The sequence below is a fragment of the Lithobates pipiens genome, unplaced genomic scaffold (genome assembly GCF_037356315.1).
Source record: "Lithobates pipiens isolate NorthernLeopardFrog02 unplaced genomic scaffold, aLitPip1_a1.2 Scaffold_22, whole genome shotgun sequence".
Lineage (NCBI taxonomy): Eukaryota > Metazoa > Chordata > Amphibia > Anura > Ranidae > Lithobates > Lithobates pipiens.
The window spans coordinates 123566333-123580768 of record NW_027507784.1 but is presented as its reverse complement, the minus strand read 5'-3'; the positions used below and the strand labels follow the sequence as shown (position 1 = coordinate 123580768).

Here is a 14436-nt window from a genome sequence, read left to right as displayed (position 1 = left end):
GGAATGTCCATGCACTTCTTGGACCCAATGCAACATCCACACACTTCTCCTGGACTCTAATCATCCATACATCACCTGACTCCATTTGAGATGGTGTACACTACAGTTTGCATGGGAATGAATAGAGTCTGATGCAGAAGGCACGGAGCACAACTGGAACAGTTTTTAAAGGGTAAGTTCCCCTTTTAGAACATGTTACATGTTCCACCCTAAATATTGGAGGAACATGTAACATGTTCCAGCAGCCAGTTCACTAGACCCCCCCCCCCCCCCCCGTGACAGCGGACTGGGGATCTTCTCTCCACACTTGCTGTCACAATTCAAAAGCAAAGTTTCCTGTGAATGATCAACTACATCTACTGTCATCCACCACGGCTGCTGGCTTGTAGTTCTGAATGAACTGCAAGGGTGTTGATGAGCACATTTGTAGTTCATTCACAAGCCCTGCAACTTTCAATCGGACAGCCCGTATGCAGGTATGAGTTTGTCTGCAGAAGCCATACATTGCATCCCTGATCCACTGATTATGGGTACAATGCTTTCCAGGCTCCCACATGAAAAAAATTATAATTTCTAATTTTTTTTCCTGCAAAAATATGTGCATTTAAGTAAACTTGGCCTTTTTAAGAAGAGGCTCTGTGGTGCCAATCAGGACACAGCAAAAAAAAAAAAAAAATGGTGGAAAGGAGACAAGTAACTATGTGTCTGGACTGAACTCTTGGTGGACAGTATGAGGACCCACAAGGGGCAATTGTACTATAAGGAAATGGTGTGTAGCAGGGGGCTTTCATTTTCCAATGAGTGAAAAACCTTTATTTAAACACACATAGACGAACCTAAAACGTTTACATTTTGGTCTTGACATTTTATATTTACACAGAGCTACCCAACTAGCTCAATCCTTGCTAGAAAGTGGTCTTTCTTTCCCTGAAATGACCCCTAAATCTGAGATTGGAAGCCATTGTATTATGTTGCAGCCTCATCCTTACACTGGAGCATGAGAGGGAGGTCGCTTAAAAAAAATACTAGTAAAAATATAATAGTGATTATATTTGAGCTCTATGACCTGTTGGGCCTGAAGTCATCTACACCCTCTGCAGTTTATTTCACTACATGTATGGACTTTCAGTTGGAGAGTTAGAGGAAGTGTAAATATGAGTGCATTGATCAACACATTTGTGTTTATGAGAACTGCAGATCTGCTGCTTCGAGATCTGTGAGTGAATGGGCGGGAATAATCCTTGTACGCTGCCCGAGGGAAGGGGGGCATTTTTGGGGTGGGAGGAGGTCCATATATCACCATGTTAAATGTTATGCCCTAAATATGAGTTTAATATGTAGCACAGTTACAGTTTCAAAGTGGAGTTAGACTTTAGACAGGATGCAATCAAACAGAATGAGTAGGATGAATGTAATGAGCAAAATGGTGAAAATACATACGCAGATAGGGGAGCCAGGAAGTTATCTGGAGAAATATTCAATTAAGGAGGAAGTACTGCATACACCTTACACTGAATAGACATGCTGCTAAAAATGTATTTAAAGAGGGATTCCACCTAAAAAAAAAAAATATTAAAAGCCAGCAGCTATAAATACTACAGCTGCTGACTTTTAATAAATGGACACTCACCTGTCCCGGGTTCCAGCGATGCCGGCAGCCGAGGCCGATCGATCGCTCGGCTCTCAGCTGCTGCCGTCACCATTCTAGGTGAGGGAATCAGGAAGTGAAGCAAATCGGCTTCACTTCCCGGTTCCCTACTGCGCATGCGCGAGTCGCGCAGCGCAATAGGAATTGTCCGCACTGCCACTGGGACCCGTGTGTGTCCCAGCAGACAGTGCGGCAGGACAGGAAATGACATAGACTCCCACGGGAGTCTATGCCCGGAAGTGGGTGTAAATACCTGTCTTTGACAGGTATCTCCACCCCCCTGTAAGGTGCCAATTGTGACACCGGAGGGGGGGAGGTTTCCGATCAGCGGAAGTTCCACTTTAGGGTGGAACCCCGCTTTAATGCAGGAAATTGAGCAAAGATTATATACACGATTGCAGATTTAAATGAAGTTATAACATTTGTGTAGATAGGATAATTTTCAACAACCATAATGAAGATACAACATTAGCAGAAACCGAATAAGAAGTGGTAAAAGGAATAAAGAGGTTAAAGTGGATTTAAAAGCAAAACCAAAAATGTAATATATTGTAGCTAACCAATCATTAGATGTGGTGGGTGCATCAGTTTACTTTTCTTAGGTTTTTTTCCTTATGTTTTCACCTGGTGATCCAGAATGAACACCAGCATTGTCGGAATGAGGGGAGAGGAGTGTTACACGTAATAACAGATTTAAACACACTAACAAATTGAAGCCAAACTCCAGCTAATACTTTATAAGCAGTTACAGCAAACTGATTTTTTTCCCCTTTTAGGATAAAGATTTTACATAAATAAATGATAGCTGTTCATTGTAGGCATCCCTGCTAGTGTTAAATGATTTATCTCACCTCTGTAACTGATGCATTCTGCTGGAGAGCTCATTCTGCTGGAGAGCTTGTTCTTTTGAAAAACAGACTTACTGACTGGATCATTAGATGAAAATGGTAGAAAGAAATCTTAAAAAAAAACAAAAAAAAAAAAAAAACGAATGCAGCCATTACATCTAAGAAATGGTAAGCTGCAATATAATATTTGCTTTTGGGTTGAATACCACTTTAATGGTTGTAAGTTGGAAAAAAGGGGATGGTGACTTTAACCTTAAAGAAAAATATGTAATCCACAGTCATTCTTCAATACTGTGCTAGAAACATAAAGGGAGAACCTCATTGGCAGCTTAGGATGAGAACAATGGGATTTCCTTCAGACCACTTAAAGTGATACTAAACACATACTGTATAATTTACAATATCTATTCTCTATTACTCTTTATGAATATGGATAATGGCACTGTTTATTTTAATAATAAAATTTAAAAAATTACCTTTTTTCATAATTGATATACAGCTATCATGTGACCCAGCTCTTTCCCAGCCCATCTGCAGGGAAATATTGGCAGGAGGAGCTTCTAGTCTTCTGCTTCTGGTCACATGTAAAAACAAACAAACAAACAAAAAAGATTCAAATACAAAAGGAAAAGTGCATAACCAATACATTTTTAAGTTTTAAATTCTCATATAAATATGTATTTGAACTCAAATCTTTATTATTTGTTTGCAAAAACATGGTGTGGGCCATCTAGGTGAAGATTCAGCATGTTTCACTCCCTTCCCACCTGTGTCTATTGTTCGTATGCACTTAGAATATAATTTAGCCCAAATCGCATGTTCCTTACTGTGTTTAAGATGTTTATACATGCATTTCTCCCGGGAAAAGCCAGCGCCATATTAAGTGTTGTTTTCCTTGTCTGTAGTAGAAAATGCCTCTGCCCTTTCATGTAGTCCTTGCTATATTCTCACACATGCGCAATAGTTTCTCAGCCAAGCCGCCTCCTAGTTTCCGAGGTTGAGAATGTAGTTTTGCAATATTGGAGCGCAGTGCCGCAGGGAGCAGATATGGCACACTGATCAATGGACTGAAAGTACATTCGTACTTGTGAATCATGGGAGAAATGCGCATGCGCCAGTGACATCATTACAGATAACAGGATAGATTAGACGCGAACTGAGCAAGTAAGGTGACTTACTGAATCTTAGTACATCGATTAATAGTCCTCTTTCAAAAAAAAAAAAAAGGTATTTATTTAGTTTTCACAGTATAAGATACAAAGAAAAAAGATCACATTACTGGCACATAAGGCACTTAAGGGCATACAAAATGAGGTACTCAATAAACTGAAACACCGTGCCAAAAACAGAGAAACCAACGTACACATTCATACAAGCAGCACACATGACCCCCTATCAGCATCACATTCCCAGAGACCCCTTATTTGGCGGAAAGTTAAGTGCAAAACAATACCTAGCCAATTTGTTGCAATCCATCGGACCAGTACTCTTAAGCTACTTTAGTGGGAAGAAACTTATTGAGTAGGCTGTGATAATAGTACATCCCCCCCCAGAAAACCTCAGAGACATCCAACCATGGTTGTCATATTTTAGTGAATTTATTAGGGCATACCCCATGAACAATAGGAAAGAAAGCATGGGCTGAAAGGGGGTCCGCATCCGTCCAATGCAATAAAATAGCTTTACGTGCATAAAATAACAGTATACGTAACAGAGTCCTAGCATGTGTACGAGGAACATAATCGTTGTGAACCCCTAAAAGTCCAACTTCTGGGGTGTGAGGTATCGGCAGATGAAGCGTGTGCTCGAAAAAGGCAAATGGATCCTTCCAGTAGGACAAGAGTCCAGGACAGTCCCAAAACATATGAAAAAAAATCTGCAGCAAAGTCACATCTAAAACAAGCAATACCCAGACCCAATCCCATCTGAACCAGCTTGGCTTGTGTGTAGTTTAAATGATGTACAAACTTAAATTGGATCAACTGGTCAGCAGTGCAGATTATATCATGAAAGAATATCTCAGTAGCTTCCTCCCAATTCTTCTCAGAAAGCGCCGGCATTAGCAACAGCCTTTTGAGATGAGATTTCTGGAAAGGATCATCCCCATCAACTGGAGGCGACCATAAAAGGTCGTCACCAGTCTGGAGATTTCTAAAAAAAACGATAAGGGATCCTCAATAGCAGATTCCGTGAGCTCAATGGTCAGTAACACAAACTGCCCCCGAATGGCATGCCACAGTAGGAGATATTTAAATAAGAACTTATTATGCCTTGTTTACATCTAAGTGTGTCAATATCACTAAATTATTGTTCTCAACAATATGGGAGAGGTGAGTAACACAAATGCGATCCGACCAGGGTGAATCCAGGTGACCAAAGAGCTCAGGGAGAAATAAGGATCCATCCACAAGGGGGTCCATGGTGACCTACCCAGAGAGGCCTGTGTCAGAATTACTCCTTGAACGCCTGGTCAGAATAGACCAGACATTCGAGGAGTTTGGATAAGGGGAGCAAGGAGATGGGGCATAAGTTAAGATTTGATGGGTCCAGTGAGGGCTTTTTAAGTATGGGTCTGACAAGTGCATGCTTTAGAGAGTTGGGGAAGATGCCAAAAGAGAGGGAAAGATTGAAGATGTGGGTTAGAGAGTGTAGCATAGAGCCATAGGGTGAACGTAGCATTTGTGAGGGAACAGGATCCAGAGGGCAGGTGGTAAGGTGGACATTACCAAGTAGTTTAGCAACCTCGTCTACAGTGGTGGGGTGGAATGAGGGAAGTATTGATTGTGTCTGTGGGCATGGAGCATGTAAAGCATGGAGGGTATTGGAACAGTAGAGATCTCCGTGTGAATTGTATCAATATTCTGTTTGAAGTGATTGGCGATCTCTTGGGCAGTGAGTGAGTTGGCGGGTGGAGGCAGAGGAGGACGAAGTAGGAAGTTGAAGGTAGAGAAGAGTTGACGGGGACAGGATGAGAAGTTGCTAATGAGAATGATAAAATAGGTCTGCTTGGCAGAGAGGAGGCTGGGATTTTATTTTTGGAGGGCAGATTTATATTGATTGAAATCTCTCTGAGACTTAGTCTTACGTCACAGGCGCTCATGAGCACGACTATGTTTTTTTCAGATTTCTAGTATCTGCAAAAAAAAAAACTTATATATCGTTTGAGGGTTCTAAGTAATTTTCTAGCAAAAAAATTATGATTTTTACATGTAGGAGAGAAGTGCTAGAATAGGCCCAGTATTGAAGTGGTTAACAACCAATGTATGAAAACACATCAAAAGCCTGCTTTAATAATGCAGCAAAAAGCATGTGAAAAGCACACGCACAGGTTATTGTCAAATGCACCTGTTAATGAATTCTGAATGATTTTAGAAGCATCTCAGACTGATCTCAAACGGATGCTATTGACACAAGCACAAAGCCTGCCACAGGCTCTTACTGTACTGGTGACAACAGATTCATCAGGTAAAAAATTAGAAAATCTGCAATAGAGGTTCAAACAGTAATAAAAAAAAAACTGACAAGGTACTTAGTAATTTCATACTCAAATTTTATAAAGAAGTTTTATTTGTCTATGTTGTTGTTGGACATTCTCCCTCTTATCCTGACGGGCGAAACCATAGTCAACAGGACAGTGATAAGAAAATTCTTACAGAACCCAGTAAAAACCCTTTAGGGTTTTAGAGGTAATGCTATGCATAGAAGGAAATATGTTCTATAACGTCTTTGTGAAATATATTCTGTATCTGAGAGGTCCCTTATAGAGGTTAGATATGTGTAGAGGTCATTTAATCATGCAAATTCAAACCTGTCTTGGCTGTATTCTTACAATAACTATTTACTTTTTTCTCCCCTATTTTCAGATATGGTGCAGATGTGGATGTTGATCACCAGCTGTCATGTGGTTTGGGATCTTCCCCTCGATGTCTGACATCATTATCATGCACACCGTTGTATATTAGTGCAGTGTATGACAGTTTGCCTTGCTTCCGTCTCCTGCTTCAGGCTGGTGCCAATCCTGACTATAACAGCTGGAGTATGGTATGCGAAAAAAACTTTTCACGGGCATCTCCATCTTGTCTGTTGGAGGCAGTTCTTCGGCATGGATGCGATCAACCATTTGTTCAGCTACTTATTGACTACGGGGCAAATCTGAGTCTTGTACGCAAGGAACCTAGTGTTGAGGAAAGCTCCAGGAAAAAAGTGAACCAAGAGGCTCTGAAACTCTTCAGGGAGGCAAGAAGTGAGTCATGATGCGCGCGTGTGTGTGTGTGTGTGTGTGTGTGCGTGCGTGCGTGCGTGCGTGCGCGTCAGTCACTAGCATTTACAAAGCTATTTTTTCTTATCCATGCAAAACCACTCAGTGAGAAATATTGACATATAAACAAGTCAAGAGAGAACCCAATGTAATCAAAGTGGCTCTAAAGCCTAAACATTTTTTACCCTACAGCATTGCTTGCATTAGGGTAAAAAATGTTTAGGCTTCAGAATCCCCCCCCCCTTTTTACTTACCTGAGCCTTCATTCAATCCAGGGCCTTGCACGTCTGCAGCTCTTCTCTCCCCTCAATTCTGGGTCTTGCTGGCTTTACTGGGGCTTCCAGTGCTGTCAATCAAAGCCAGTGGCGAGGGAGTAGGGGGGGGGGGGGGTGGGGACTGAGTCTCACTGTCTGTGTCAACGGATGTGACAGCAGGGTTCAAGAGCAAATGCACAAGTGTCCCCATGGGAAGTGGTTTCCCATGGGGGCACTGGACAGGGGAGGGGGCCAGGAGCGCCAGCAGGGGACCCGACAAGAGGAGGTTTGGGCGCCACTGTGCATTTCCAGGTAAGTATAGACATGTTTTTTTTTTTTTTTTTTTAATTACCTTTTACAATCGGTTTTAAGTAGTTCTACCAGGTTTGACTGGGAAGTTTGTCAATCATGGTTTTGTATATTTGGCGAGTCAACAACCGTTTCACTCGGGTGAACCTAATGGCAGGAATACAAGATATGAAAATTGGGCGACAATTTCCATTCCGCAAATGATCGGCTGATTTTCTACTCATTGATGCCCAGCAAGTAATACCAGATATCGATATTGTGAAAGAAAAAGACCGATTGAAAAAATGGGAAAATTGTGTCGTATCGTTTGCGAATGAACGATATCCTATTATTTGGTGTAAAGGTTGTCCGTAAAACATCTGAACATTATCACGCATGAGCAAAACTAGTAGACAACCCCACTTGTACGTGAGACGTCCACACTGCGTATGAAATCAATTTCTTTTTTAACGTTTTTTTTTTTTTTATTGGTTAATGTTGGTGATGATTTCGACCAACGACGATGTTTCGTTGGTCGACGGTTGAGCGATCGGTCAATTTTCTAACCGTGTATTCCTGTTATTAGGCAGGGTGCCAGTTTTTTTCCCTGAAACTCATAGCAGCCAGGCAGAATGTCTAGTGTTCTGGCCTGCATCAGGTTATCCAAGTTTCTGTGCTGTTAGCAAGGTATGGTACCAGACGGCGCACACACAAATTTTCAAGAATTTTATATAGTTATATTCTGTAATTTCAGCTACATCTTTCCGAATTATCTCTACGGTTTCTTTGTCCAGTAAGAGATTTTCATTTAATCGCCATGTAAAAGGTTGTCTATGTATTCCAGGAATCCTCATCTTCATTATCACTGGGGAGTGATCTGACAGAGACACTATTCCTATCCTTGTTTCAGAGACTTCCTCTAACAGCCTGTGGTCCACCATTATGTAGTCCAGCCTGGAGTGCGTCCCGTGCACGGGGAAAAAAAAAGTATAATCTTTCATTTTTTCATGTTGAATCCTCCATGCATCCATCATTTGATGTTGTTTCAGGCGGTGTTTAATTATTTTCAGAGTCCTCTCATTCATCCCCTTTGCACGGGACGTACTATCCATGGCCGGATCCATACAGAAATTTAAATCCCCTGCCAAAATTACATCACCTGATTTAAAATCTGCTAATCTCCGTAAGATCTGTTTCATGTATCCTACGGGATTTTTATTTGGACAATATACATTTGCAGGAGTAAACACCCTATTTCCTAATTCTCCCTTAAGGAACAAGTATCGGCCCTCAGGGTCAGTCAGCCTATCGAGCAGAATGAATCTTGTGTGTTTCTCAAATCCAATCGCCACTCCCTTAGCCCTCCTTATTGGGGAGTCCCCATAGAACCAGATCGGAAAGCTATCTGAGTATAACTTGATATTCGTATCCTGGGTTAAATGGGTCTCCTGCAAAAATACCACTTCTGCTCTGTATTGCTGCAGTTCCTTTAAGAGTTTGTACCTTTTGTTAGGAGAATTTAATCCTTTTACATTGTATGACATAAATTTTACCTCGGTCATCCAAGACTGTCTGGTGACATGCTTAATCTACACCTTTTTACCCTACCCATAATTTTCCCTTTTCTTTCTTTCCCCCCCCCCCCCCCCTCTGCAAGGCATTTCTTCTCCCGCCTCTCCCCCCCCCATCCCTCCTCCCCCCCCCTCCCCTTCCTCTGGCCCAATCCTGGCCTTTACTTGACATTGGGGGGCACAGCTCCCCTCTGCAAGCAATACCTACTAGGGTGTGACTCCAACTGCGACCCTCCACTTCTGTACCCCTTCTCCCCCTACCCCTTGGGAAAGGGAGTCACCCTTTACAGACAAGGAGTGGTGGAGCCCGGGTCAGCCCATCCAATCCTTCCTCCTGTCAATCCCACCCCCGCCATATCTTCCATATCTGAATCCATCTCCTCACCGGAGGTGTCTCCCTGTGTCCCGTCTGATTTTCCTGCCTCCTTCCTCCTCTCTCGTATGCCCTGCTGTTTTTTTTCTATGCCAGGACTTTTTTGGCTTGTTTCTTTAAGGTACTTCTGGATCGTGCTTGTATTTGAACTCTCTTTAGGGGCTTTGGGGTCATTAGCTTTTGGGTTTCTTCCCCTCATGTTGTCCCTCTTTATCTTTCTCCTCCCCAGGGTTCCCCTTTCACTTAATTGTAACTGAGAAATAGAATACGGGGATAGGGGAAAAGTACCAAGAGAAAAAAGAAAACAGGATAAGATACTCCTTTCCTTTATGCCCGCCGTTAACTTATATAGGTATCGGGAAATGTCTGGAGCTTTTCTTCAGGGATCTCTTCACTAATGGTCAACCAATGGTGCGCTCTGATCACAGTAGGAGAGACCACCTGTTCTTCTCCGTGACCTAAAGTATATCCCTTATATGTCCATACCTTAGCTGTAGGGGCCAAAAATATATCAAAAAAAAAAAAAAGAAAAGAGAAAAAAAAAAACCTTTTCCTTTGTCACATTAATGTATTCCCCAAATGAAGAAATGTTCAAGAGACCCGAGGTGCTGTCTTCTTATACAGAGAATTACTCAGCGCTATATTTGAAACCTTCGGTCCCTCCTTCAATAAGGGAACACTGATGCAGCTCTTAGTCTTTAACATCCTCGGCTTCTCATCTCATTCTATCTTTGGGCATAAAGTCTGGACTGCACCGACCTTAAGCACAGTAGATACCCTTAAACTGGGCTATCTTGTTTTAATTCAGGCCATACAGAGGAGAAAAAAGAAAGGGAAAAAGCACAATTCAAAATGTTTCAAAGTTCAAGGCTGTGCTTTTCAAGGCTTATTTAGCATATATATATTAGCATATATTTTCAGGGAAATGCTTATTAAGAGCTCAGCTTAGTTTTCAAGTCCGTCAGCTACCTCCAGCAAATTTCTCCTGAACTCATGTATTTTAAATACACGTTTCCACTCCATGTAACATAGGTCTGCAGGCTTCCTATTACTGCTTGCTCTCCTGTTTTACTCCTGTTTTGCTACTGCTATGTATTTAACAGGCCGTGGTATAACAGTCAGAATGAATAAAATGCTTGGGTCTGACCTGTTTGTAGTCTTCCTTGCTTACAGGCTCCTCAGCTCACAGGGATATCACAGCATCAGGTGGGCGAGAAAAGAGGGGGGGGAGAACCGTGGGCTCCGTTCGCTCCAGCGAGATCCTCAGTGCCGTCTACCGGCGGTGCTCCTCCGAGTCTCGCTGGGGGAGTACTCAGGCTCGTGCGTGCGGGCGTTCGAGTGCGGGCGATGGGGTTAAAGCAGGCTTCATTACGGAGCGCTGCGCTCTCTCACCGCGCTCAGCTCCGGTTGGTACGGCGGGTCCTCCTCCATCCGCTCGCGTGGGTGCCGCAGTCAGGGCCCTCCCCTCTCACGTACGCAGCATGACGTCCGATGGATGCTCCCCTATGGATGTACACTATGTTCTAACCTGTGACACAACTATGGTTACTAAGTCAAGGATTTGTATCATGTGACACTGTCTATTCACCTGTTATGCTGAATATGGCCCTATTGAAGCATCTTTTTCTATTTGTGTTTTTAATGAAATTTTGTACGGTTTGTATTAATTGAATTATTAATCAAATACTTGTTCTCTTCTTAGTGCCTATAAAGTCCCCCAATAATTTTTCTGTATGTGTTGTCTTGATGAATAAAGATTATCAGAGGAAGTGATGGGTGTGCAGCCTGTTTACTATAGGGTCTACGTAGTTTTGTGTTTAACAAAATCTCTATGGAATGGGAAGTCCAGTAAGTGGTTAGCGGTACCAAGGCCATGTCAGGGTGTTTCTAATTTTCACAGAGGAATACCTTAAAGAGCAGGTGCACTGGAAAGGTCTATAGTAGCAGGGGCACTGAAAGATTGGATATAGCCATTTGATCCTACATATTCAGAGTACTGTGCACCACATTAATTGGAGCTGAACCAACCTCTTAATTCTGGAGTAATATTGCAAAAATTGCTAATCCACAGGGATAATTTTGTCAGGTAGAGATTGGACAGACTCAGAATTGGAGGTAAGAAATGGTCACTGACCAATGGCCAAGAAGCTGATAGGGCTGAAGGCAGATCATCTATAGATTATGCAAGGGAAGGGGCAGCAGCATGCCTAGAACCGCAGCAGCCAACCTCAGCCAGAAATTCAATGAATTTAGCCACAAATTTTTGCATGAATTTAGTAGAGACCCAGCCAACAGGGCAAGGTCCTTGGCCCCATCCAAAGAGCTAGGGAGGTAGACCCTGTCATCACTGGGTAACAAGATTTCAGATGGCAGATGTTGGCACCTTCAGAGAGCATAGAACTGTCAGTGGAGTGTGAGCCCTGGTCATCCATTGCAGTATTACTGTCCCCTTTGTGTCTAGATACAGACAAGTTATGGCCCCATAGCAGTAAACCAGCATGACACTCCAAAATCTATGCTAAGGAAAGGCCATTCTGGATAGTGCCAATTGTAGAATTCAGCTTTAGCATCGAAGTAAAGAAGAGTCCTGATCAAAGAAAAAAAAAAATACAAAGCCAAAGAAGGGATGCTAGCAAAAATGAGTGTAATATTAACAGCAGAATTGAAGAAAAGGCCATTAGCTAAAAAAAAAAAAAACTGAAGCATATTACTAGGAGGGGTTATCGTAGGGCTGGCCTACAATTTTTATTTTATTTGCCAGTGTCCAATCATTCAGTGGGTGCAGGGTAACGAAGTTACACAATTTAATAAAATTTGTATTGGGAGATAATAAATGCACCACCTGCTTTATATATGACAAAACAATGTATACCCAGAGAGCAAAGGATTGGAGTTTTAAGGTGCAAAAAAATCAATCATAATTGATTTTTTTTGCACCTTAAAACTTCAGTCCTTTTCACTCTTGGTATACATTGTTTTGTCAAGTTTAAAAACTTGTGTTGCTCAATGGACTAGAAAGAAAGTTTCCTAACCCTTTAAGTTAGAAAATCTTAATTTATGAACTGTGTGAAGATTACATGTAAAGCTGAAAAAACTAACTATGCCCATTCTTATTTAGGTTGTACACGAACCCTATCAAGTTTATGTCGTATTGTTGTGCGGAGAGCGATTGGAAAACATAGGATGTCCTGTATTAATAGCCTCCCTGTTCCATCCCGTGTTCTACACTACCTTCTTTATGAGGACGGATGCTAGCTTTTACTATGTATGTCTACAAAATGTATCCAAAATTCTGCTATAAGCAAATATCATCCTTGCACATTGCATGGAAAAACAAGCCTTTATGGAAGATGGATTGTCATCATAAAAACAGTGCCTTATTTTACTTTGCAAGCGGAAATATGGCAAATTGAACATGTTCGTTCGTTAAAGGGCACATTTCCACTTCTGGCTAATGATATGTAAATAGGATAACCAGTATAAATTATTATGCAAATTTCCAGTAAAGCTGTGGGAAGAACTTCCATAATAGGGAAAAAAAACTTGTTGCTGTAACTGCTTAAAAAGAGTTAGTTGGAATTTGGCTTCAGTTTATTAGTGTAACAAAATTTGCTAGTACATCTAGCACTCCCCCAGACTACAGTGCTGCTGTCCAAAGGTGCCTATGCACTCATACAGACTGTAGGCATTGTAAGACAGGTGGTTGATTGCTGGCCAGATGAAAACAGAGGGTGGAGGGGGAAGCTTAACAAAACGAATGGAGCCACCAAATCTAATAATTGTTAAGCTGCATTATATTACATTTTTGGTTTTGGGTTTAACAACGCTTTATGAAAAATTAACATGTAATAACATTATCGCTGGGTAGGATTTGCAGTTTTTGAATGCAAAATATAATTGGACATACAATAATTTATTGCAAGAATACCCATTAACTTTGCAGTTGCAAAAGCTGTACACATATCCAATAGTTAATAAAAGAAATTTACTGTATCTGCTTCTTTGTGAGTATCATTTGTATAGTATGACCATGAAGACAGAAACAACTTTGGAAAAGGGGTTTTGTGCATTGCAATTAAGATGGTGAAGTAGGAACTTGCTGCTTACAGGTGTTAAAACAAAAAACCCAACTCCTTCCAGATTTAGTGAGGCATGCTCTGGCTTCACGGATTCATCTATAGAACTATATTCACTAATCATTTTCATGCATTATTATCTATGAGTTGAGTAGATATTTAGTTTGAGATTAGTGACATTGACCACTTTTCCACTGGGCACTAAAGGTTCATACACACTATAAGAAAATCGGAAGAACATTTTCGTTCAAAGAATTTTCGTACGATTTTCATATAGTGTACACAACGTTTGACAGCAGATTCCTAATTTTCATACGAAAATTCCCAAAGGGACAAACTCCAAAATGTTTCTCATACTGGAACAGAATGAACTATTTTCTTTTTATCGTACAAGAGAAATCAGAAAAGAAAGACCGCGCATGATCAGAAATAACAAAAAAAGTCTGTCGTAAGAGAATATTCATAAGAATTTTCTTTCATCGGTTCTGATTTGCTGTGACGAATCAAGAAAAATCAGACAAACGTTGGACCGATTTTCTTATAGTATGTACCCCACTTTAAACCCCCTTCCTAATAGGGGTGCAACAGATCGTCACCGATCCATGATCCGAATGGGTCACCCTGTTCAGATCGTCACGGCGCGATCCGCGGAGAGCTCCGTGGCCTCAGCCTTAGGAAAGGCCATGGCTTCGGCCGAGCTCCGGAGCGGTGGCCATCTTTGTACACCCGGCGACCATTTACAAAGTGATCGCTCTGTCAAATAACGAAGCGATCACTTGTAAACAAACTCCTCTCTCCCCTCTGTGTACTGGTCTGTACAGTGAAGGGGGAGAGATCGGATGGCAGCAGCTCTGTGGGCTGGATCTGTAGTGCCCACAGCGCTGCTCTGTGACAATTTCAGTCACAGCCATCCCTCCATACTCTGCCAATAATCTGCAATACCCTGCCAATACTCTGCCATATCCTGTCAGTACCCTGCCATATCCTGCCAGTACTTTGCCATACCCAGCCATACTCTGCAATACTCGGTGATACCCAGCCATACTCTGCAATACTCAGCCATGCTCTGTAACACTCGGAAATACCCAGCCATGCTCAGCTTTACCCAGCCATACTCAGT

At 41.8% G+C, this 14436-nt stretch overlaps 1 protein-coding gene across 1 annotated transcript in view; it reads left to right on the top strand.

Annotated features, from left to right (window-relative positions):
• Positions 1-13217, top strand: part of ASB1 (ankyrin repeat and SOCS box containing 1) — a 73336-nt gene extending 60119 nt beyond the window's left edge. Inside the window, exons 4-5 of the mRNA XM_077448202.1 lie at positions 6360-6739; positions 12359-13217. Of these exons, the coding sequence (XP_077304328.1) occupies positions 6360-6739; positions 12359-12495 (517 nt within the window). The 3' untranslated portion in view covers positions 12496-13217. The remainder of the gene's footprint in view (positions 1-6359; positions 6740-12358) is intronic.
• Positions 13218-14436: the final 1219 nt, after the last annotated feature.